Genomic DNA, 26,374 nt, shown 5'->3' on the forward strand with positions numbered 1-26,374 from the left:
AACAGCATGAGTCCAGATCTGATCAGGGCCTGAGCAAGTCTTGAGGTGAACAGAGGGGAAAAAATTTCTCAAATAAAAGTGACATTAACCATATATATGCACTAAATCTCAGAGGAAATAAGATTTTTTCAACTATTTCTCAAAGTTTGGCTGCTCTGGAGGGAAAAGAAAGTGCTGTGAAGGGCAAGGTACAAAAACCAAGTTTTTATTTTATTAAGATATTTCAGAATTAAAGTAAAAGTTGCAAATTTTGTTCCTAGTACTTGACAATCTGTAAGAGAGAATTAATGAAATAATTGATAGAAAGAGTAAAAAATACAATCCTTAACTTTCTAACTGTATTCTGAAACTGTATTTGGATTTTTGGCTTTACAGTGTTGAAATGATTCTTTGATACAAACAGTTTCACATAACTTATTTCATGGGCTTGAGAAATATCAAAACTTTCTCAGAAATACACAAATAATTTGCCCTGTGGACAATCAGAGGGCTCTGGAACTAACTGGGAACAATCCTTAGGTAGATATAACTAACCAGCATATACAACCAGAATACCTTAAAGGACTCCGAAAGCAGAATTAATCTTTTCCATTTCTCTGATGTATCACTCTAATTTAGCAGAGCCCTAGTTAAGCACAATAGATAGGAGCAAAAGCAATTACTTCCAGGAATTTCAACAGGCTTCATGTATTCCTCATTTTTAGGTGCTAAAACCTAGACAAGTTTACAGAACTATTTCTCTTACAACTACTTGAACATATCTAATTCTGTGCCCTTATTAGTCCCTGCTACAGCAGCTTATAATGATTTGCTAGAAAAAAGGTCTCTGTCAGTTTCATCGGCCGAACAGGCTGTGATGCTGCAGAATCACGGTTTGCTCCATAGTTCTGCTCATGGGAAATGAGGTGCTGTTCACAGAAAAATAATTGCACTTCTTTGGCACATCACACCTTCCTTCCTCAAAGCGCAATTCCAGTGAATGTTCATGTATTCTAGAAGCTGACAAAGATCATCCTGAAAAATTTTTTCGACTGATATTCAAAAGGAAGAGGTGAGGTAAGCTTTGAGAGAAGTAACTCAATCCAAGCCAGAAGAGCCTTCCTCCAACAACGAGCCTCTGGAGTCTGCAAGATGAATCCAGTGTTTACTACTATCTCCTCTAAAGAGCCATAAAGGCAGGTTAGACCAGGACTATTATTACCCCGGTACCTGTAATGGGTTCTACCCTCGAGGTTTCTTGGCTCTGTCCCTGCCTTCCCCTTGGTGCCAGACCCACTGTCTGCTACTCGTTCTGTGCGTCCCTGGCAAGGGTGTGCAGCCCCACTCCAGCCCCTCCGCAGCTGTGTGCAGTACACAGAACAGGGCTGGAAGTTGCTAAATTAATTGATTATACAGACGGCAACCTCGTCGCTCGAGTTTCTTCTTCACAGAAGTGAAAGGCTTAACCAGTGGAAAAGAAAAGCCCACAGAGGATACTGAAAAATATATTTGAGTTTAAAACCCCAAAAAAGAATGGAAGAATATCTCTGTCTGCAGCTACTCCATCCCCTGCCAGGCCTTTCCCTCCTTCTCTCGGCAGAGCTGTGCTGCATCCCACTCTCACTACAGGCTTTCTTCTCCTGTGCACACCCTGTTAAACAGGTTTCAGCCCAACTAATTATCCTGCTGACATGAAATCACAAAAGGATCCTGGTCTTCCAGGTACATGTAGATTCATTAAGACATTTAACAAACAAACCCCCTCTCTCTTCCCCAAAAAACACAACCACAAACAAACAAAAACAAAAAGCAGAAAACTTGCTCAGAAGAAACATGATATTTGCAATTTCAGACTTCAACCAGTTAACTCACATAACAAATACACTTCCAGACTACCACTAGTGCCCAATTATTTACCTAATTGGTGAATAAATTGAACTAGTTAAGCTGTTCAAAGACCAAAATCAGCACAAAACTTAATATAAAACATCACATATTAAAATATTTATGTACCCAACATTTTGTAAGATGATCCCTATTAAGATTCCTAATCCAACTTCTTTTGCTGAGACAACAGTTTTCATTAACTGCCACGGAGAAAATCTAATGACGCATGAAAATATGCCTCTAATACATCAAACAAGCAGAACCGTCACAGGATATGCCTTCAAATCTGGGCACCGATTAGAGGAAGATACAGAGACAGCAGCTACACTCATCCACGCTAACTCTTCATGTTTTGAGAGGAAAATAATAACAGAACTACCACTATCATTAAATGTGCAGAGGAAAATATACAAGGACCAAAGACAGTGACTTTTTAATAAAACATATAATTTTAAAAGATTCTGCAGCTAATTACAAGATACAAAAATAGGTAATAGCTCACATTTGGGTTTTTCTAGGTTTTTATACTCTGTGATATTATTTAAGCTCCTTTTTAACCAAGAATAGGGTTGAATAAAGAATGTTTGGAATATCCTAGGATTTGGCAATGCTGGACTGCAAATATCTGTATGGGATTTGTAGGTGAAGGAGACCAGACCCAGGACACCAGCCCAATGTTGGACTCTAAACCTTCCCCTCCATTCACAAGGAACAGTGTAAGAAGCTTGCACTGCGTCAAAGGGAAAATTTCATTTTGAAGCTCCTCTGTATAAAGCAAATTCTGGTTTTATGCCCTATTGCTGTAAAATACAAAATTTGTACATTTATGTTTAATGCAAAAACTCAATGTTTTCATGTCATATTGTACAAAGAAGAAAAATGAGGTAATAATCCTACATCTGCACTATTCTATGTATGGGCTTCCTGTTATATTTCCAGTCTCTACAGTAAAGATGCATTTTCATTACACATTTGAAGACACTTCTTGGAAAATTTCAGACACATACAAATACATAAAGTGATTGCTAAGTAATTTTAATTTAAGACCTTTAAACCTTTATGACTACCAGCTCATTAATAAAAAACCCAAGTTGGAATTATTTAGTGTCTCAAAAAAAACCAAGATCAAAAGCAGTATAAATGTACACTAAATAAATATAACAGTTTTCAAATTTATAATTAATATATTTTACAATGTTAAGAATAACAAGCATTTAAAAGTGCAATGCCAGAACTGACCCACATTTGGTTATTCTGTAGTAATATTATTAGCTTTCAACAGCAAAATGTTTACCAAAATAATACTCTCTAATGAAAAGAACCCCGTTGGTATCAGTTGTGAAGAACAGCAACACTCCACATAGTATATAAATGTGTTTATGACTCAAAAATTAAATAATTTGCAGCTCTCCATTTCAGTCTTAATGTAGGTTTTTCGGAAGCAGAAGGAATCCCATACAAATTTACTCAGCATACTGCTGGTGCTTTTATCATGCTTAGAGAGCCAATATCACATAAGAATATACTTCTTCGGAATAGCTCGGAGTAGCATAAAGATTAGATTGATAAAGTAATATATATATACACACATATATATTACCTGTTCTTGCCTCTCCAGCCACTTGTCCACCATGGGATGACTGGCACTTAACGATGAACGAGCATTGTCTCTCTGAAACTGGTTAGACCAGCTACTAGTATCTCGTGGTAGGCTTCTGTAGTTTTCATCTTTCTAGTTTAAAAGAAACAAAAAAGTGTCTTATAAAAAACAACCAGTCCTTGCACATGAACAATGCAGCTGGTTATTAAACGCGTACAAAAGGAAGACTGACAAAGGAGAACACAGGTCCAACTGGACCCAAGGACAACGCAATTGCCCAGCCATTCAATTGCAAGAGCTCCCCTTCCTTAACACCAGTGAAGCCCAACCAAAGCCCTCACTAGGTTTGTAGCTCCTGCACCCACTTATGCTTCACTACTTTTCCAACCTCAAACCTCTAGTACACGAACTTCCCAGGTACACACCGAGCAAGGCTTTCAGAGCATCAGGCTCCTTAGTTTCATGCTCATGAAAAGCAAACATACTATGCAAAAGCCTGGATGCGACCTTGTGCAATGTCCTCTAGGGGAACCTGCTTTGGCATGGGGTTGGACTAGATGATCTCCAGAGGTCCCTTCCAACCCAACCATTCTGTGATTCTGTCAACAGTCTATCCAGTGACAGCAAAGGCCACTATGTCATTTTCACAGGTCTCTGTATGTTATCAATTTTATAATCAAAGCTGTCTCATTGCTCCAGGTACTGTCCTTTAGACCAGAATAACATACTAGAGAGTTCAAAACTTGAATTCTTAGTCCACATTATAATGCTTTGCTTGGTTTGCCTGAAGGTACACAAATACAGTCACATTTGTAAAATAGCAGCAGGTAGAGATTGTGCTGATGGAGATACATTTATCCCATTGAGACCGATTAAAAAAAAAGCTTTTTTCTTTTTAATTGATGAGTTTGTCTTCACATCTTTCCCACAAGCTGTACAAATTCTTCAGCTTCTAAAGATGACTAGTCCTTACCCATTCTGATCACTAAAAGCCAGAAAAAAACACAGAGGCAGATCCTTAATGATGCGAGATACCCTTAGACCAAAGTCAATGAATTACTGATAGCTTAGATAGGTTAGTTCCCTCCAACTGATATAATATATGGAACTGAAATTCTGCTTAGCTTTTCAAAAGAGGATCATAAATACACTGTAAGTATCCTTCCTTCAGGAGCAAAGTATTTTTTCCAGTCAATGTTTTTCTACCCTCATGCCAAATCAGATAATTTAGAGAGAGTATCTACTTTCCTTATAGTCAATTCTTAGCAAATAAAATAGGATTGTAGTCCTACATATTTAGCAATACTACCGCTTTTATGAATCTCAAAAATCTCTAAAAAAGTAAACAAACACCAGTGCACATTCACAGCTAAAAACTATTTTTTTATTATTTATAGCATACAGCAGATTTTTGACCCTTTCTTCAATCGATACTTCATTATCAGGATGAGGAGGGTGATGAGGCCTTCTACAGGCAGCTGAGAGCAGTCTCGCAATTACAGGGCCTGGTTGTTGTGGGGGATTTCAACTACCCTGATATTTGCTGGGAGGCCTACTCAGCCAGCCATCCCCAGTCCAGGAGGTTCCTCTAGTGCGTTGATGATAACTTTCTGATGCAAATGGTGGATGAGCCAACTAGGAGAGGAGCGCTGCTGGATCTGATCCTCACTAACAAGGAGGGTCTGGTTGAAGAGGTGAAGGTTGAGGGCAGCCTTGGTTGTAGCGACCATGAGATGGTAGAGTTCAGGATCTCATGTGTCAGGAACAGAATAGTTAGCAGAATCACAACCTTGGACTTCAGGAGGGCCAACTTTGGCCTTTTCAAGCAATTGCTAGGGGAAATCCCATGGGACAGGGTACTAGAAGGTAAGGGGGCCCAAGATAGTTGGTTAGCATTCAAGGACTGCTTCTTCCGAGCTCAAGATCAGAGCATCCCAACAGGTAGGAAGAGAAGGAAGGGTACCAGGAGACCTGCATGGTTGAACAGGGAACTGCTGGGCAAACTCAAGTGGAAGAAGAGGGTGTACAGATCGTGGAAGGAGGGGCTGGCCACTTGGGAGGAATATAAGTCTGTTGTCAGAGGATGTAGGGAGGCAACTAGGAAAGCTAAGGCCTCCTTGGAATTAAACCTTGCAAGAGAGGTCAAGGACAACAGAAAGGGCTTCTTCAAATACATTGCAGGTAAAGCCAACACTAGAGGCAATGTAGGCCCACTGATGAATGAGGTGGGGGCCCTGGAGACAGAGGATAAAAAGAAGGCGGAGTTACTGAATGCCTTCTTTGCCTCTGTCTATACTGTTGGAGGCTGTCCTGAGGAGCCCCGGACCCCTGAGGCCTCAGAAGAAGTCAGGATAGAGGAGGAATCTGTCTTGGTTGATGAGGGCTGGGTCAGGGACCAATTAAGCAACCTGGACATCCATAAATCCATGGGCCCTGATGGGATGCACCCGCGGGTGCTGAGGGAGCTGGCGGAAGTCATTGCTAGGCCACTCTCCATCATCTTTGCTAAGTCATGGGCAACGGGAGAGGTGCCTGAGGACTGGAGGAAAGCGAATGTCACTCCAGTCTTCAAAAAGGGCAGGAAGGAGGACCCGGGGAACTATAGACCGGTCAGCCTCACCTCCATCCCCGGAAAGGTGATGGAGCAACTTGTTCTTGGTGCTGTCTCTAGGCACATCAAGGATAGGGGGATCATTAGGGGCACTCAGCATGGCTTCACCAACGGGAAGTCTTGCTCAACCAACTTGATAGCCTTTTATGAGGATGTTACCCGGTGGATAGATGATGGTAAAGCTGTGGATGTGGTCTATCTCGATTTCAGTAAAGCGTTTGACACGGTCTCCCACAGCATCCTCGCAGCTAAACTGGGGAAGTGTGGTCTGGATGATCGGGTAGTGAGGTGGATTGTGAACTGGCTGAAGGAAAGAAGCCAGAGAGTAGTGGTCAGCGGGACAGAGTCCAGTTGGAGGTCTGTGTCTAGCGGAGTTCCGCAAGGGTCGGTTCTGGGACCAGTTCTATTCAATATATTCATTAATGACTTGGATGAGGGATTAGAGTGCGCTGTCAGCAAGTTCGCTGATGACACAAAACTGGGAGGAGTGGCTGATGCGCCGGAAGGCTGCGCAGCCATTCAGAGAGACCTGGACAGGCTGGAGAGTTGGGCGGGGAGAAATTTAATGAAATATAACAAGGGCAAGTGTAGAGTCCTGCATCTGGGCAAGAACAACCCCATGTACCAGTACAAGTTGGGGACAGACCTGTTGGAGACCAGCGTAGGGGAAAGGGACCTGGGGGTCCTAGTGGACAACAGGATGACCATGAGCCAGCAGTGTGCCCTTGTGGCCAAGAAGGCCAATGGCATCCTGGGGTGGATTAGAAGGGGTGTGGTCAGCAGGTCGAGAGAGGTTCTCCTCCCCCTCTACTCTGCCCTGGTGAGGCCGCATCTGGAGTATTGTGTCCAGTTCTGGGCCCCTCAGTTCAAGGAGGACAGGGAACTGCTAGAGAGAGTCCAGCGCAGAGCCACGAAGATGATTAAGGGAGTGGAACATCTCCCTTATGAGGAGAGGCTGAGGGAGCTGGGTCTCTTTAGCTTGGAGAAGAGGAGACTGAGGGGTGACCTCATTAATGTTTATAAATATGTAAAGGGCAAGTGTCATGAGGATGGAGCCAGGCTCTTCTCAGTGACATCCCTTGACAGGACAAGGGGCAATGGGTGCAAGCTGGAGCACAGGAGGTTCCACTTAAATTTGAGGAAAAACTTCTTTACTGTAAGGGTGACTGAACACTGGAACAGGCTGCCCAGAGAGGTTGTGGAGTCTCCTTCTCTGGAGACATTCAAAACCCGCCTGGACACGTTCCTGTGTGATATGGTCTAGGCAATCCTGCCCCGGCAGGGGGATTGGACTAGATGATCTTTCGAGGTCCCTTCCAATCCCTAACATTCTGTGATTCTGTGATTCATTCCATCAGCATGAGTATTTCCTTTCCCTATTTACTGTATTGATATTTCTTCGGCCAGGCGCAGTATTAGTCCAATATTCTAGAATATGGACTGTAGCATCATTCCCTTACAATTATCCTTCACAACTTTATTTCTTGTAAATGTCTGACAGGCTTTGCTAGGAAATTCAGGTGTCTCTAACTGTGATACGTGGCACAGTTTTGAAAAGCTTCCTGTGCAAGAGCAGTCTGTTGCCAGACATACCAAACTTAAGCTTTCTTAATGACAGTTTCTTTTCTTGAAAGAGACTTTGTAGTATAAAATAAGTCTTCCATTTCTAGACATTAAAGTTTGAATACAACCAGCACAAGAAAACCTTGTAAAAATATGTCTGCACAAGTAATCAGCCTAACAAATCACCATCATAAATTAGTTTACCCTGCCACAAACGAGTAAGAATTTTGAGTCTTTCAGCAACTAAAAAAAATCCAGTTTTCCACTGTGGTTAACCACACAGCAAACTAGATACTTGCTCTGTCTCTTGCTTAGAAAGGGACAGTGGAAGTCAGTCACTGCTTTGTACAACTGTCCCTTAGTAGAGCCATAAAAGCCAGGGAACGGTGTGTACGAATTGATTTTTTCCTGTTGCTTCTCTTATCCAATTCTCTTCTTCTGGTGACAGAGGTGGCACAGTTCCTATACACCAAAACAACAATTCCTCCTGTTGAAAGCAGTGGAAAGGTATGACAACAAAATCAAAATCTGACAAAGAAATAATGAAAGATCATTTTATCCACAAAAACCTCCATACAGTTGGTACATGAGCTATTGTCATCTAACAATAACTCGCTATCTGACAGACCATCACCTAGTCTGAATGAACAGAAATTTCTTCCTATGTAAAGAGATGTTTTCTGTATTTCTGTACTTTATAGATAATTCCATTTTTTATTGATTCATGCTTACAATCTTCAATATAAACTTTTTAAAAAGACATTTTTATCTATGCTACGCAAAAATCTCTCTCCACACAGCATCCATTACCCGTGCACAGGAGTTTTTTGCAAGAGCAAGCAAGAAAGAAAAGTTCATCAAGGGACGTGATGTCCTTCAATCACTCCAGTGCGAAGTCTCTTATCTGAATCATGCAGGACAGTCTTATTGCTTAGATCTTATATTGGAACTTCACACTGTAAAAAGTCTTAAATGCCACAGCACGTAATATAAGTGAAATTTTCTAAGCTAAAAGAGTTCAGTTAGGCCTGTGCTTGGTGCATCTATTCTAACGTCAAGAATTCTGCAAGTTTACTCCTAATACTGGCTGTGCTGACCAGAAGAGTATATTCATGCCATCTACTGAAATATTTTTGCTGTAGCCATTTCTGTAGAAGACTGCCTTTCTCCTGCTAAGACCCGTACCAGTTCATTTTATACAGAAGGCGTCAAAGTTATTCAGCAATTTTTCTGACAGCAGAAGTAAAAGCTGGAATGGTAGAGACATGTGGTCCCTGTAACTTCTTGTGTTATCAGTGCTTCTCAGAGGCTCGAAATAGCACTGTTATCAGAGTGGAGCATAATACCTCACCCATATTGCAATCACACACAAAGTCATGTTGCTGTTAGCAATGAAACATGGGAAAAACAACCGGCCATAGACAAGTCCCCTACTCCTTCCTTTGTCACTGCTTTTTGGCAAACAGCTATCTCTGTACCCCACACGTGACAGCCCTGGGGCAAGCACTAAGCTAGACCAGGAGCAGAGAGACCAGCACTTTTAACACTGATGGTTGTGGTCCTTCTCGCAGACAGCTACACAGCAAAACCCTAAGGTGCTGCTGGCTACCTGGAAGCCCATCTATGCAGGGATCTCCATTACTGCTACTGCCAGATCTAATTCAAAGAGAGCAGTGGTGATAAACCATAAAGGTGGAGGTGAAAAACACATCGCTGCAGCTTAGACATCAGGATTTACTGAACCAGCTGGAATGTTGTTTGCTGTTTAAAATAGATATATATTGGTTTTACTTTTTTTAAATATGCAAATGTTAACCCAGAAAGCTTTACTTCTATTCAGTGTGATCTAGCAATAGCACACATGCTCCCAACATCCAACTGGAAAAGGCACATGTCACTTTTAACTTCAAAACCATAAAGAAAAAGATTTCATGGTACAGAAGCCATCAGGGTCACACAGGGAATTCTTATTTCTTCGAGAGCTGCAGCTGTAAGCCCTCCTGGGACCGGGGCTGACACGCATCATCAGCTACAATTAAATGCTCTAATTTTTTTCAAAAAAAAGTTTCTTTCCCAAACATCTTTGGGGACCATGGGCCATGTCAGCCTTATCATATTTGAAATAGAAATTGATCAATATAACACTAAAACTGCCAAGTCACAATATTACCACTACACTTCACAGCATTTTGCAGTATTTTTAATGAGGACACATAATCTAACACCTTAAGATTTAGTTCAGCGTGGTGTCCCTGCAGGGCTTTGCTGCAGGGTTGGGTGAAAGGCAACAGGAAAAATGAAGCAATCTTGCTATACTTTTAATTTCAGATGATTTGCAATATATAACAAGCTCCTCATCGAAGACTCTGCAGCTTGTAGACGAAATAATGCATTAGCATGATCTGTGTACTTCAATTACCAACTGTCGGTGCATAAATTCGTGATTTTAACCTGCAGTTGTACCCCTACAGACTCCCAGCATCACTAACCCAACAAGAATGTCCTCCACACAGTACAGTGACAGTTCCACTGTCTGTTACCTCATTTACCACTAGGCCACTTTCCAAATAGTGAAGGAGTTGGGTTTTTCCCTTTGTTTCAATCTCCTGTATGGCTAATATAAAGCGTGGAAAATTTCGGTGTGGTTTTTTTTAATACTAGATAGCAATACAACAGGAGTAAAAGAGATTGAAGACCTCTTCAACGTAATTCCCTGGAAGGAGATCCAAAAATGTAAACTAAGTTTTCACTTTAATTTTTTCCACAGCAAATTGCCCACCTCTTGTTTAGGATCTTCACTAAGAGAAATCATTTTGGGCATGGAATTTTTTTTGCTATCCATTCTTTTTTCTTGTACACTGTGCACTTTGAGAAAGGCTTCTCATTCGCTTGCATTCGATTCCTTGTGATCGCCTCAGATTGAGATAGGATTTTTCCATGCTAAGAGATGAGACTTCGTTTAATCTTTTGAGGTTATAATTTCATTCAACAGACTTTGGGCAAGGTCATGTCTACAAGTGTATTTATTGTTGTTGAATCATTATAAAGGCTGCTCTTCTTTCTTTTTATGCTCTAGTACGCCCATGTTAGAACTTGAACAGTTTGGTGTCACTCTCAGACAGGATGCTAAAAGCTGTAATTAACAAAACATTCATATATTTTATGCAAATACCCCTCCTGTCTGATGCAAACATCTGCTTATAAATGCAGTAATATACACATATACCCATTTCCATGCTGACTGAAGGTCTAGTAAAAAGATTCCTGGAGTTTTTTGTTTGATTAGTTTTTTGCGGGGTTTTTTTGACTAAGCTTTAGACAAATAAATGAGAACAACTGCATCCCCAATTCTCAAAAAGAAAAAAAGGCGGCTGCACAAATAATGTCTATTTTATAGGGAAAATACATGACATATGGGAAATTAATTAACCCAATAGAAGTACTGAACAAACAGAAATTCCCCTTAAAAAGAAAAAACTATCTTACACAGAGGTCAGATTTGGAGCTGTTCTCTCTATTCATCAGCAGGTTTTTAACAACAAATTCTACCAAATTTCAACAGTTTTCCTTGAAAATAATTGTAGCAGTCACTCTTTATAAATATCCATATCTCTTAAGAATCTGACACTACTGCTTGGGTGAGCTTCCTTTTCCTCTCAGTAGATTTGGTTTATTTTATCATTCCACAGCTTAGTTTCAAAGCTTGCTTTGTTTTGAGGTGTATTGAAGAACATGACCCCAGGAGCTACAATAATCCAGATACAGCCCAGTCATCTAACGCATGTAAGAAGGAACTGGTTCCAGTCACCCAGTATCAGGAACCTTTGATCTTAGGCCATTCTCCAAGGAGTAAAGTAAAAGAGGACTCCCACATTAAAGAATTATCACAGCTTTGTGCCTCCTCTCAGCTCTGACCTGGAACGTGGGTCTTTTCCAGCAACTAGTAAAAACTGTCTTAGGATGCAGAAGATGCAAATCTAATAGTCTAATAAAGAACTTGCATGTCCTATTTCTGATGAAAATAAATGAGAAGAATGACCACTCTGTAGTCATTCTGTTGTTTTCAGAGACTCATCTTCAGAAATGACCCTCTCAACAGCTCCGTGAATGGAATTAATGTATTATGTATTGACAATAGCTCATTAGGTGTCAACGAGGAAAAAGGCAATAGAAAAGCCAGTGTTCTGCTTAAGTTCTATCACCTCACGCTCAGAAATTTCCAGAGTTGTCCAATTCCAATTCATATATTCCATGTTATCCTTTGATTGGCAAGTAAGGCCTGACCTTAAAAAAAAGCAATAACCAGGGGCCGTGATGAATGGACAGTTTTCTGTGCCTGTGGTGTTATATGTAAATAGTTAATGTCAAAGCATATGGGCTAAATTAAGAGTAAATTAGAAAACTTGAGACTGCCTATCCAAAACATTCTGTTGATCTTGTTTTCAACAGAAAAATCAAAAATGTCATGATCTCTGCACGTACACATGCAAAGCCATAAATTACCATGCACTGTATATTGTTATTTCGCAGACTGAGGGACAGGAAAGAAGCTGCTTCTTCCATTTACTCTTTACTTATTAATCTCACAATAAAACCTCACAAGAGATAATGCAAAACAACCCCAATAACATACGGCAGTTGATATTCTGTATTTCTGTCTTTCTGTAAGCTTCTTAACTAAAAAGACATGGCTTTCCATAGTTTCATTTTAAAGAAAAATAAATGAACCAGTTAACTTAAAGTGAAATATTGTCTTTTTCTGTGCCACTTTAAAGGCTTCTAAAGAGTTTCTATGTATATCCAGCTATATATGAATCTGGATGGCTACCTGTTTAAATGCAATAATATAATTATGCACAATCCTGCCATTTTCACCAGATATTTGCTTTTGTACCCAAATTTATACAATGCTTTATGCCAATTTGGATTTAGATGAAGCAACATTTGCAAAGTTGTTTGTTTATTTTAAATGTCAACAGCCCTTCATTTGATTCCTTGGGAGAGCCAAGAAATTAAATTGCAGGAGAGGAAAAATCTGATAATGAATTAATTTCAAAAGTATGCTCTGAATATAGGATTTAACAAATAGAATGATAATATTAAATATATTTGGGGAGCTAAGGGAAACAGGAAAAAATGGGGTACAAGAAACTTCACAAGGATCTTCTATTTAGATCTTGAAATGAAGAATATCTTATAAACCACCAGCAGTATCCTTTTAAGTGTCAGGGAGATGCTTTCAGGTGGCCACACCTCTAAAATGGTGCAACTGGCTGTTTGTATGTTTAGAAACTTGCACCTGCAGTCCTGAAACGAAGAAAGGAGGCTGGGGGATGAGGTAGCCATTCTGTCTTCTCAGACTAACTAAACTTTTTTTCCCCTCTCTTTCTTCATTCCATTGACAAGCATGGAGAAGAGCGGTGATTTAAGATCAGAAGCATGAAGGCGATGCCCCAAACCTGTGGCAAGCAGCTGCGCCTTCGCACACTGCCAGCCAGCCGCTCCTCCCCTCTGCCAGCCCTTACCGACCCCACCACCCTCCTCCATATTTAACAATACGTACAGGGACTCCGCAAGGCTCCCAGCAAAGCATCCATCACCCCACCCGACCTGCAGATTCGTTTCAGACCTTGGCCAGAATCCCTCTAAATCCTGAAATCTCGTGGGGAAAGGCCCAAATAGGTACCAGATGGGTGGCTTGTAGCAGCGTGTTTCTCTTTTATCTGAGTTTACAGCAGCACCGTCACCTTCGATTCCTTGCAGCCTCATGGGCCTTTCTCACACTGAACAGCCTCCCATCATTCTCTATCTTATGGGTTTAGCTTTTGTCCAGATTTCTTGTACTTCATGTGCTCGGCAGGCAATGTTCTTAAGTTGGACATCTGTATACAGGAGCTGAAGAGCTCATTTATAAAGAGACAATAAAACTGTGTGGGAACACAGAATGACCATCCCCTTTCTGTCGGGCTGCGAAACAAAACTAGGCCAAGTGACATCTGCTTCAGCCCCAAATTTAGCGATGACAGAAATAAGCCCAGAAGGTGACTAGGCATTCCTGGTTTGAAATCCTGTATTTACTGGAGCTGAATTTCCCCACTAATTGAAGCTTACCATCTCCTCCCCAGCCATACTACTCCTTTGTACAGATTAGTTCCACATATGGGTCTGAACTTTATTCTGAGCCTACTTTGCCTGATTGTCTTTCCTCGTCTTCTTGAGCAACTAGTATTCATTGCAAGATGACATAAGTTCATTTAAAAATACAACAAATAGAGAAAAAAAGGCTGAAATAATCACTGTTTAAACCATGCAGGCTCATGTCAGAACACTGTAGGGAAGCACAGCCTGCAACCTGGACTGCACTTTAAACTTATTTTCTTGCTAGCTACCCATTCAGCCAAAATCCAAACCTGTTTTGCACCAATACACAACCTTGATAATATGAAAACAAGACAGACAAATATATGAATCTGCAGAAACTCTTGAACCACAAGTATATACTGTAAATGCATGGTTGTAGGTTACAACTAAATAGACAAAAGCAGGTCAAAACCCAGATCCAACTATTGCCAATGAAAATATATCTGTGTTTCTAAACTTGAAAAAAAATAAAATCACTAAACCTGAACATTGAACTTTTCTTTTTTTTTTTTCTTTTTTTTAAAAACTCATTCAATCTTTTATCAACCTACTCTTTTAGGCCCAGAGTTTTTCACCCTCAAATCCAGCAAGAGCTGCAAGAACGCAAAAAATAAAAAGAAACAGAGATGAACATTTAAATATGGGTATTTGCAAAGTACACATTCACTTAGACGAATGGCAGAGGAAAAATCAGCCATTCATTACAACTGACATTATCCTATACTACGTACTTGAGAGCTTTCTGTTTTCAGTATAGCTTTCATTGTCTCTCGGAGAGAGGTGCTGTACACCGCATTTACTGAAGTGAAAAGACCCAAGAGGCTCACTCATCCAGACCCTCCTTGGCACTCCCAGCTCCTGATGCAGCATCGTGTTACCGCACCTATGGACCACACATTGCTCATCCAGACATTGCTCACCCATCACACAGAAAGAGAGATGGAGTAGCACAGCACTGGGAGAAAAATACACATTCTTCCTACACTGCTGATGAAGAACAGAGATTGAGAGTGATCAACAGACTTGCTCAGCCTCAGAGCAGAAGTGGAAAAAAAACTCAACAGCTCTCAGATAGCCCTATCTTGCACTAATAATTTGTCTCTTTTGGGGGACAGAGAAGAAATTGGATAGATAGGCTTCCACAAATGGATGACTCAGAGCAAAAAGAGGTAAAACAACAAAACAGATGGAGAAAATCACACCTCCACTGTGGATTTGTTGTTTTTGTTGTTGGCTTTTTCTCTGCTTCTTAACACATCTGGTCATGACTGACTTTTGGATGCAAACAGTTGAATCCTGCCCGTGTACACAGTACTCAGCAAACAGAATTGCACAGCATCAAGTGATGCACGTTGGCTAGTACCTCTCTGTGCACTAGGCAAGGATTTTTCATTTTGTGTCTCTCATTACTGTATTTGTTTTTTTCATTTTGAAAGTCAGGAATTCTGAGTTCTTTCACAGAGATTTTATTTTTTATTGCACTACAATATCACTAGCTGCTCTGCTAAAGACAGGCAGTCTCTTCTTCGTGGTATCCAGTGAAAGCACAAGAGGCAATGGGCACATAAAGAAATACAACTTATTCTATTAAAACATAAGAAACAACTTTCTTACTATAAGGGTGATTGAATTCTGAAAGAGGTTGCCCAGAGAGGTGGTGCAGCCTCCATCCTTGGAGATGTATATACTCAAAACCCGACTGGACACAGACTTGAGTAACCTGCTCTAGTTGAGCCTGCTTTGACCAGAAAAGTTGGACTAGACGATCTCCAGAGGTACCTTCCAACCTCAGCTGTTCTATGATTCTGTGAAAGTCATGAATTTTACATACTACCCAGGACGAAAATACACATACTATGTTTATTTTATATCGCACTCTGTTTGGGTACAATTCCTCTGTTTCATCATCATGTGACAAGCTGCCAGCAATGAGTTACTATCACAAAGAAAGAAAACTGATGCATGTAACTTTTCTTTTTTGAATTTTCATTAATCTCTCTCCTATTTCATCATCTGTGGATAACTCACTCTCATTCTCCCATCCTCTCAGTCTACGTGAATCACATCTGAAATGAGAAAAAAATGTTACTGACTCATTGAAAAGAGAAAAGCCCTGCTCAAATAAACCTGGGTGAAGAAATATCCATGGCTATCGAATCCTTCAGAACTTTTGCTTAAAACATTGTATTTTTATTTTGAAAGCAGAAAGCTGCATTCGTTATGCAGGGGTATAAAAACTATCATGACAGAGATGCCAGGCCCTTTGCATTTACCCTGTATTTCTCCTTAGCTGATTCTGTTGTATTACAGCGCTTTACCAAATTGTTCATCTGGTACACGCTACCTCCCTTCTGCAGGAGTACAAACCAGAGACAAAGGTTCTCAAGAACCATCAGCAGCACTTCGGTCTCTTGTTCCCAGAATGATGCCCAGTCTCTTAGTCCACAGTCTTCCCTAGTCAATCGATTTACACTCTGCAATTCAGACTCCCTGGCTATAAAATGACACTAACACACACAGTTCTAATACAGGCCTCTTCAATCCTGTGAATTATAGTTAAAATCTATTGAAATACCATGTCTTAGGTGACAGTGAGAAAGCAAACTTCACTAAGCTGTGTTTAAAAAGACTCAAAGCTAAATGAAACTAATTTTCACTTTAAATCTGATTTCGACACTGACATACCATTATTGTTGAAGCTTTTCATACAATGCATGCATGCTTTTCTCCTATCTAGACATACTTCATTAGATAAATATTTTTTTTTATTCTGTTTACAAAGAGGAATAGAAAGCATTGCAATTTTCACATAAATAAAAAAAAAAACCTACAATCCCACAATCTGAAAATTTGTACTTATCAGCCTCAACTCATAGGAACAGCAAAAATACCTGCAAGAAGAGATGTGGGAAACACAATGTGTTACAGGCAAGGGATTTGACACTAGATGAGACTTAGATCACTCCTATATGGTTTCAAATTCTTTCTCTGCAGCTCACAGAGCCCAAACAGGTTAGGTTTCCAAGTAGGAAGAAAGCACATCCTAATAGTAATTATTCCAACAAGGCATGGCTATTTTCAACCTCAAAATACATACATAAGCAAACCCATTTAAAAACAAACAAGCAAAAATCTTAGCTGTTGACTAAATGGAAAAGGCAAAAAAAAAAAAAAAAGCTTGAAAAAATTATGTGCCAAGTACACTCAGCTATGTGTTTGCTGTTGCTGATCCGCCCCACAGAGCACGTTGCATGCCATTTGCTTTGCTCCAGGTGGGTGAACCCAGGAGCAAGAGTGCGCAGAAGCCCATGCACAATCATTTCTCTGTCTCATTGCTCTTTCTTGAGCTCTCCTTCTTACTGTACATTTTCACTTCTTTCTGCTGTACCAATGCTGTTATCTCTGATGCAAAAATATATGAATCAAATTCAGAAAAGTCACAGTGGGAAATGTTTCATAAGCCAGTTAGCCATGGTATATCCCTGCATTAAGCAAGGCAGGTTAACTAGATAAGCCTTGCATCTTCCAGAGCAGTAGGATCAAAGCAGATAACTAATTTGCAATGATATGCAATTCCTCACCACAAATGGAGATGCTAATTTAAAAAAATACACTGAAAATATATGGGATAATTAATTCACAGTCATTATAAGATGCAACATATCTGGTTGTTGCATTTATATTCTCATTAATGCAGCTCATACCTATTAAGGGCAGCTAGTTAAGCCAATAGGCTTTGATACTGAATTATTAAAGATGTGATTCAAATTAACAGTTACTCAGAAAACAATATCAAAAACCATTTTACTGCAGTGGAAAAAAGCACACATGATATGCTTCAGCTGCATACAATCTGTTCAGCTGTACAGTTCAACACAATTCAAATAAAATTACAGCTTGCAAATCAGGTATTACTGCAGGCCTTTGAGAAGATATTTTTACTAAGAGATTTCTTCTTGTTTCATTAGAATGGCTCAAGGAAGCAAGAGACAGGATAAAGTCAAGCTATGAGTCACTAGGTAGTACAGATATGTCTCTCTCACACAAAAAAGTATATGAAAGTGATTTTAATATTCAGTTTAAAAAAAATCCTGAGAAGTGAATTTACCTACTAAAGCTGCTGATAATCATGAGCCAATTTTGTGAATACTTGCACAGATGAGAAGACCTAATCACTTGGCTGAGACCACTCATGGGAAGGATACAGAAGGACGAGGCCAGGAATTACCTGAGCACAGTTACCAACACTACAATAACTTGTAAATAATCAGTAATAATGATTATTCTTCAAATAAATAAGTACTTTGGGAGACAGAACATCTGGTTTCAAGTTGCTCTTACAAGTGAACAACAGAGAAACCAGAAATGATCGAGATTCCAATTCTAAGTAAACACGGAGTGTATCGTGATATCCTGATAATAAATATGATGTTTCTTTACAATGAAATGATATGAAAAATGGATGAGAGGGCATGTTCAGTTTATTGCAAGGGTTTCATACCAAAACATCCTACTTACTGCAGTAGAAATGCATCTCAAGTTCAACACACATTCAAATCTTCGCAGGACCCACTCAGGCCCCTCCAAACCAAACTCTGTCCCTCTCTGGTCATTCTTTTCTTTCCGTAAGGACCCAGGAGAGCCTGATGTCCTGCTTCATCTACCCTAATAACTACAGGTTGCACTACAGTTTCTCCAAGAAGATCCTTCAAACATCCCACATTTTTCCTATTCCGCAGTGCCCTTTTCCCTTTCTGTTTGCCCAGAACTACTGGCATATGTCCTGGCTCCTCACAGCCTTTGGCGCATGGCAGCACTCCCACCCCTTCACTTCATCTCAGCTTGGGCATCTGCCCATTTTCCTGCCATTCAACTCTTCTTACCCAAAATGAAACAAACACCAATAAGGAGTCTTCTCTCACTTGCCCCCGAGAAACAAATCCCTTCTGCCAGGTACATGCAGTTTCCCTCTGCTAATTCCTCCAAAAATTGGACAGGGTTACTACCTGTCAATTATTTCTCTTTAGAGGTGATGGGCTGAAAGTAATGTCACTTCTTAGAGTCAGTAGGTGGATGAAGCTTTTGGCAACTCTCCCAGAAACCTTTTCTTGTTTCTGCAAGATACTGCTGGGGCAAAGCTGCTAATCTACAACTGTGCTGCAAATCTCAGCCCAAGAACATATGTTCTTGTGCTGTCAAGAGGGAGAACTGCAGTGAAAACATTACGTAGTGCCAACCGCCCACAAAAGATATATGGGCGCTCAAGCCCAATGCACTGAGCAGAAAATTAAGATTGTTCTCAGTGCTTTGCTTGAAATGTCTGTGTCATCTATAATCAACAAAACAGTCTGGAACAAAGCACAGCCATCTCTTTTTGTTATCTGAGTAGCTGAAGAAAACAACCGAACGTAAGAAAAGTAGTGAGGACTTGTTATAGTTCAAATAACCAAAATACATTTATAAAAATTCAGTGTTAGTACTTTGGTAAGTGACTGGTGACAGAGACTTCAAAAGAGCACCTTTAAGAATAATACTGCAAATGAAATTGTTGCTAATAGTGGGAAAGGAAAAGAGAATTCTTAATACCCATTCCTAAGAGAAACAAGATTCACTACAAAATCTGGGTTTACATGAAGAAATCAAGATGCTGAAAACAGAAAAAAACAGTCTAGCACAAACGAACTTGCGATTAATTCATAACATACGTTGCACAAGCAATTATTTAATTCCAGTTGTTCACTGCATCTTATCTATTAAAAATAGTGCACTCAGTGATCTGCTCTGTTCAAAGGACTGATGTACAGAGTGTGCAAAAAAGGTAAAAGAAATTATCAGTATCTATTGTACTAAGTAACCTACATTAGTTCTTTCTGATCTTGATTTAATGTTCTCTTGTGCTTTGCTTCCCATCACTACATGAAATCACACGCATTCCTTTCCAGTTTGGTCACCATGCTCCAGTAAACATGAAACATTTTCATGAAAATCAAGAGTAAGTACATGCTGAACAACTAATGATGCAAGAAGATGAGTGTGAAAGATAATCTGCTGTTCAATTCTCTCCAATTTCTGCTAACTTCAGACACTCAAAGAAATCTGATTATGCTATGTATGGCCCTCCATACGTATGCTTGTAGAGTAATGAAGTGCAGTCTCATTATGATTTCAGAAAAATTAACAGAAAATGTTAACACTTCCAATGGATTAATTATCATTTTTCTTGTCCAAATCAGAACAGTATGAAAGATATTTTTCAAAACAACATGCACTTCTGTGCCACACCAGTACAAGTGACAGAAAATATACCATTACCTACCTGAAATCCCGATCAAGCAGAGACCTAACGATACCATGTTAAACTGACACCTCTGTAAGAACGTCAGCAGGAGGATTGGACTAGATGATCTTTCGAGGTCCCTTCCAATCCCTAACATTCTGTGATTCTGTGAACGTGGACCTCAATGCCTGTAGGCGCTGTGCTTTTATAGATGCTTTTGAAACAACCAAAAGCCCACCAAAGATAGTTCAGTTCATTAGCAGCATGTAAAGACTTCTTTATCTGGGGTGTGGGAGTTCTGGCTGCAAAGTCTTAGTTTGCATTTATACTACACAGAATCAATAATAATAATAATAATAAAGAAAAAATAGAATAACTATAATAAGCTGCATATTTTCCAACAGGATTTTGTGCTGTGCAGTCAGAATGGTAACTGGAAGTACAACATTCTTTAAAAATTACTCATTTCTATTGGAAAATATATATATGCTTTTCCTTTTAAGTTTGTCTGCAAGTTGCCATCACAATTATGGGCAATGCCAGGGGCTGTACAAAAGCGAATATTTCTTCCAATTTTTTTTCAATAATGCACTGAGAAGAGAGCTTCCTGCTGACTTCTCTAGCTAATAATGCAATTCATGTAGAGATGCTGAAATCATATTGAAAAAATGAAGGAAAAAAATACTCACTCTACATTTCACTGTTTTAGTTTTAAGAATGTTATCAAGGAGAGACAGCGTTGGCAATTTGTGTTTTGTATTACTTGGCTAGTGCCTCAAAAAGCAAAAACGAGCAAGGTTGTGTCAGAAAGACAGAACAGACCAGCCCTGGGCATGCAGATTATCCATTGACATCAGGACTTCTGCGGAGATCAGTAAAAATCATTATAGACACGGCCTATTTGCATTCAAAGAAAACGTGTGACAGCCTTTAGGCCCTGCTTTCCTGAGTAATGAGTAATCAGAGCTTCAACTACAGCTAATGGCGAAAATCAAGTTTTTAGAGCCCCTGCTGTGGGCATCACCAAGAGCCTCCAAAGGGCAGGACACGCATGCGGCTCAAACACTCCTCTGCTAGTGGTCGGGTTTGGTGGACAAGGTCAGAAAACACAAGTTTAAACAAGGAGCAAGTGACAACAATTCAAGATTCACGCACACTTGTCATCTATTGGATAAAGAGGGGGAAAGAAATATACCTTTCTTTCATGAGCAGTGGGTACGCCAGAGGTGTTCTGCTTGAGAAAGCCTGCTGTTGTGGACCACCTTGTAGGGTTTTTCCGTGAAGGCTCTTCTGAAGAAAAATTTGTGTCACTTACAGAGGTTGAGAGGCCAATCAGTGCAGGGTCACTACTACGTCGGACATGAAGAGGCATATCTGAAGAATAAAACAGACAGTAAACAAACACTGACTAGATTTAAAATGTTTTTCACATAGGAAAAATATTTTTCTACGTTCTGGATGACTGGTTTTGACCAAATGTGATTTCACAGAGTAAGGAGTTATTGACATCAGCATAGCTCCTCCAAGGACAAGGTCTGTTTCCTCAAAATCACAGCCTTGCTGCTTGGCCACATGAGGAGAAAACGACGGCAAAAGCAAACCCTTTGAACCTAGCACAGCTTGTTGGTTTTACAAGTACGAACACATCATCGCTACTATCTGTCCGTTGTTGTGTAAAATAAAAAAAAACAACATAAGGTTGAACAACGAAGAGGCTAAGGTGACTTACAGGTATTTTAAAGAGCAAGTAGCCAAAGGCCTAAATTCAACAGCCTGGTGACAAAGTAAGGGACAGACTAGGACGACATGTTCCCCACCCCGCTGGCACGGCTGCAGCATGGGCACTGCCAGCACAACACGCTTGCCAGAAGCCGCACACCAGCCTCTCTGCAGCGAAAGGCAGCTTCCTCACCTTCTAAAACATACTCTCCATTTCTTTCTCAAAACTTATGGAAGTGACTGTTTTCTATTCTGCATTCTTCCTTTGCCTCCTCCTGACAGCTGAACCAAGATTTGTGCTGATTTACCCTGATTCCCTTAGCCTTCCAGCTGGCATGACTGACAGGAGAAAAATATTTCATTACTAATAAATGATGAAGCAAGCAGGTAGACTGATTGGAAAGAGATAGGTTGGTTTTTTTATATATATGTAGAGGTCAAATCCGTTCTGGAAACTTTGATGGCACATTAAAGTTAGTTTTTCTTGAAATAAAACTTAATTTTTTCCAATTTCATTTATTATCCTACAACAAATATCCACATATCTATCACCTCCTTCCCCAAACAGAAGTTTCATCGCCCGAATTTGCGACCTCTTAGCGCGCTCCCACTCAGAATCAGAAGGGAGGGGATATGATTTACCAGTTGTATTTCTCTTTACTGCTGCATTGGGAACCTTGAATGCAAAGTGGCAAAGGAAAAGGTGAAAGCTATGGCACGTAAGCAGCAGAGTCAATGGGAAAGGCACGCTGGGCCACAGCTCAGAATGAAAACCAGTGCTATGTTTTAATGCTCTGATGAAACAGCTCCCGAGGAAGCTGAAGGTCCATATCTCACAATACCAGCAGGAAAAAATCAGTGACAGGAGTTTGTTAAATGACTGGCCTTAAGCTTTACAATATCTTTATGTTAATGCTACGTATAATAATACTAAAATAAAAAAATCTTATTTTGCATGGCATTATGAAGACATGAGAAATACAGTAAGTCATGCCACCCAAAGACAACGTGTGAGATTTTTTTTTTTTATCAACTAGAGCTCGTGCTGCTGAGATATGCACAAGTGTTACACGACCAAACACCAAAACAGTCACTCTATTTCATGCTCGTTCTGGTAAACAAGAATAACAAAGAAATAATGTTTTTTCCCCACAATTATACTACTTCTCTTTCCTTTGAAAAGTCTTTTTTTTTTCATTTTCATAACAAAGGTATTCACAAGAGTTAATTTCCAGCAAATAAAATGCTTTCTTTTATAAAAATGTATACACATATTTATACACATACATATGTATATACACATATATGTGTGTATAGCAGAACTAGAAGTAATTAGAATAATATTTCAGGAAAGATCACTTTAATTATGCAGAAAAGTATTTATGGTCTGAATTAACTCTACTTCAATTTTGATTACTGAGTATATATTCATAAACTCATAATAGAGGGCTTTTCTTTGATTGCCTTGTCTTCAACTGCTTCAAGCTGCATGAAGCAGCTGAAGGTGCAGCCTCCCCTCTCCCCCCAGACGGCAAACACAATACAAGCAACACCGCCAACCCCCGAGAGATCGATCTCTGCCACAGAGGTGGCACAGCTGCAGGCCCAGCCACGGCTCCACAACGCGGAATGAAGCGACCCATTAACAGCAGTGCCTGTGCCGCTGGCGTAGCCCTGAACACACACTCTCATTTATTAGATTAGCCTGAGCAAGCGAGTGGCTCTGTAGTATGTAGTGCCACTTAAGAAAAATATCAATCTATATCTGTTCCAAGCAGCAGCCCGCACATACCATCCTGTTTGCCTTCGCTACCCACCCTACAACAGAGAATTACAATGTTCAAACATGAGTTCACTTGCTCCTTATGCTCGTACATCTATATATAAGCATGGGGATAGCAAAATGTTCTTGTATTTTTACACTTTTTCTTCAAATTGCTTGACAAAACAACAGTTCAGTTGGGTGAACTTCTGGAAGAAGAGACGTCGCATTGCCAACAAAGAAAGAAAGGAAGAAACTGGAACTCAAGGCAGAACTTCTGGAGGCAAGCGAGCAATTATCCCTGCCTTGCCTTTTGCTTTGTAGCGAAAACCTGACAGTTTGCACCCCAGTACGCAGGGGAGACTTTTCACAATACAGGAAGTTAATTATGCAATGGAATTCCCAAGTATTAATATGCTCCAGAGAAAACATTAACATGAGAAGTTTCTCTACAAATCTATTCGTTGACGAGCCACATTTAATATGACCCCCTTCATTTAGTAATGTTAGTTATTGAGGTATTTTCAGACACTTATTGAACACTTCTCCAAATCTTTAAAAAACAAAAAGTATTATGTCAATACAAAGATACAACGCGATCAATTCTATTCTCTCCTTATGAAAATTATTCCATACATGAGGAAAAGTGATTTGTATTACTAACCAACCTCACAATAAAGTGAATTATAAAAGACAATAATTCAAGTGTGTTGGATCTATGTATTTCCCAGTTAAACTAGAAATTTAAACATATGGTATTTTTTTTTTTTATTGCTGGAATGGGACAAGCACATGGAGCTAGTTCTAGTGTATGCTGCTTGGCAACGGTCAATACCGCTCCAGGTATTAATCCAAGAATTAAATCTTATTCAGACTATAGTAACCACAAGTTGTAAATATAATCTCCTGCATTCCTACCTCCCAATTCCGTTCCGAGAGACCACTCTAACTTGTTTTTGATAGTCTCCATTAAAATAACAAAAAAGAATACATTGAACAGATTTTTCTACCAGTATATTGTTGGTAACAATCTTCTGGTTTATCTGAATTTATAGATTTGAAGAGGATATACTTTGAAATATTAAAAGGAAAATCAAAGGAAAGGAACTTAATAATTAAACCACAAGATTAAGTATGCATGGGACCGATGCAATGTCACTGATTTCAGGATGATGGCTGATACTGTTTGAAGTCTGTGGTTTCTTTGAAGAGTGGATAAAACAGCAATGAACTCTAATCACAAGGCTTCAAATTCTCTGTGGCACTAATGCACTGTAAATATTGATTTGCTTCTGCAGCTAAGGTGCCTTTTAAATAAGCACTTGAAACAGTAAATCTAATAAGGAATTACAGGAAGTTTTAAAAGTCTAAGAATTAAGGAAAAATTAAATTAAAAATCATGAAAGTTACCACTAACTCAGTTCTTGAGCCACATTCAAGGACTTGAAGTATTCAGCAATGAGTCCAATATTATAACTTCAGAAAGAATTATGTGTGACAGAGAATCCCATTAAGTTATGTATATAGCCACAGTTCTGCTAGAAAATGGTTATTTGTAGGATAAATCCAAGCTGGATAACAAAATGCTCACATTCATAACCATGAAATTCTGACTGGAAGTCTCATTTTATTAAAAGCAACAGCAGTTTCACTTTAAATTATAAAAACAGCCAATATACATTTTATAACCATCTTTAAATGTTAAGAACACAGAGTTGTACCTTTCCTTCCTGCCAGCAATTCCATTTCTATTTTAAAAGGGTCATCACCCGCTCTGATTTTCAAATATGCTCACGAGCAAAAGCATTGGAGGATCTGGCAAATTTCATCCATAAAGCTGAATATGTCATCCTGCATGCAGGCATTCGGCACAAAGGATGGTGATCTCAGAACAGAGCTAATATATACCTTCCCATCCCAATTTCCTCTCAGATGTCAGCTTGGAGGGCATGATTAGAAAAATACCACACTATATTTATATAGCATAGCCAAGACAAGTTTACTCTGAAGATTTCAACTGATGTTTCAGCTCGTCAGTGCACTGCAGCTTGCAGAGTTTGGTGTGCAGTGAATTTAAGGCATAGAAATGAAAAATATCTTACAGTCGTTTCTGGCCATCTCACACAGACCACCAGGCCCATGACTGATCAGTAGACCTGAACAGAACTTCCTCCAGCCCTTCCACACTCAAGAATCTTCTCTGGGAAAATGATGATTCAGTAAAACCAAAAAACTCTGTGAGAAAGAGTAGTTTTCCACAAGGAAGTTGCTCGGAGTTTCTGAAAGTGAGCCTGTAGATATATATCTGTCTGTTGAGTTGTGTTGTATACACAATCCATACAGAGAGCCTGCCTCAGCGCCCAAACACCAGTCTGGGGATGGGAGATAGAGACTCAACAGTTTTACTGCTTGTATCGCCTATCCAGCTCATCGTACCACTCAAATCCTCATCTGGAGGCCAAGAGGAAGGATGAAGCAGGGTCATCCTGGGGCTTACAAAAGCAGGACTGATTCTTTCAGCTTAAAGTACTTGAAACTACAAGCTAAGACTTTGTCTATATTTAACTGAAATAGCTTTTAAAAATATTTAGATTAGCCTTGAGTTTCACACTCCAGCACAGCTCCCCAAACTCCAGTTCCAATGCCAATAGGTTCAGTTCAGCTCCTCGTTCCACTCAGCTGGACACAGCGAGAGTCAAACATGACCTTCAAAAACTCAAATCCCCAAATTGGTTCAACTTTCATTCTTGCAAACCTCTAGAGACAAGATGATGGTAACTTCTAAAGACAACTGAGGCTGTTGCAAACTGGACTACAATGCAGGTTTTCAAAGCT

General features: G+C 39.8%; 1 protein-coding gene across 1 annotated transcript in view; it reads right to left on the reverse strand.

Moving 5' to 3' along the window:
* Nucleotides 1–26,374, reverse strand: part of PARD3 (par-3 family cell polarity regulator) — a 482,350-nt gene that overhangs the window by 266,112 nt on the left and 189,864 nt on the right. The window contains 2 exon segments of the mRNA XM_068405039.1: nt 3,467–3,598; nt 21,254–21,432. Of these exon segments, the coding sequence (XP_068261140.1) occupies nt 3,467–3,598; nt 21,254–21,432 (311 nt within the window).

The sequence above is a fragment of the Nyctibius grandis genome, chromosome 7, assembly GCF_013368605.1.
Source record: "Nyctibius grandis isolate bNycGra1 chromosome 7, bNycGra1.pri, whole genome shotgun sequence".
Lineage (NCBI taxonomy): Eukaryota > Metazoa > Chordata > Aves > Nyctibiiformes > Nyctibiidae > Nyctibius > Nyctibius grandis.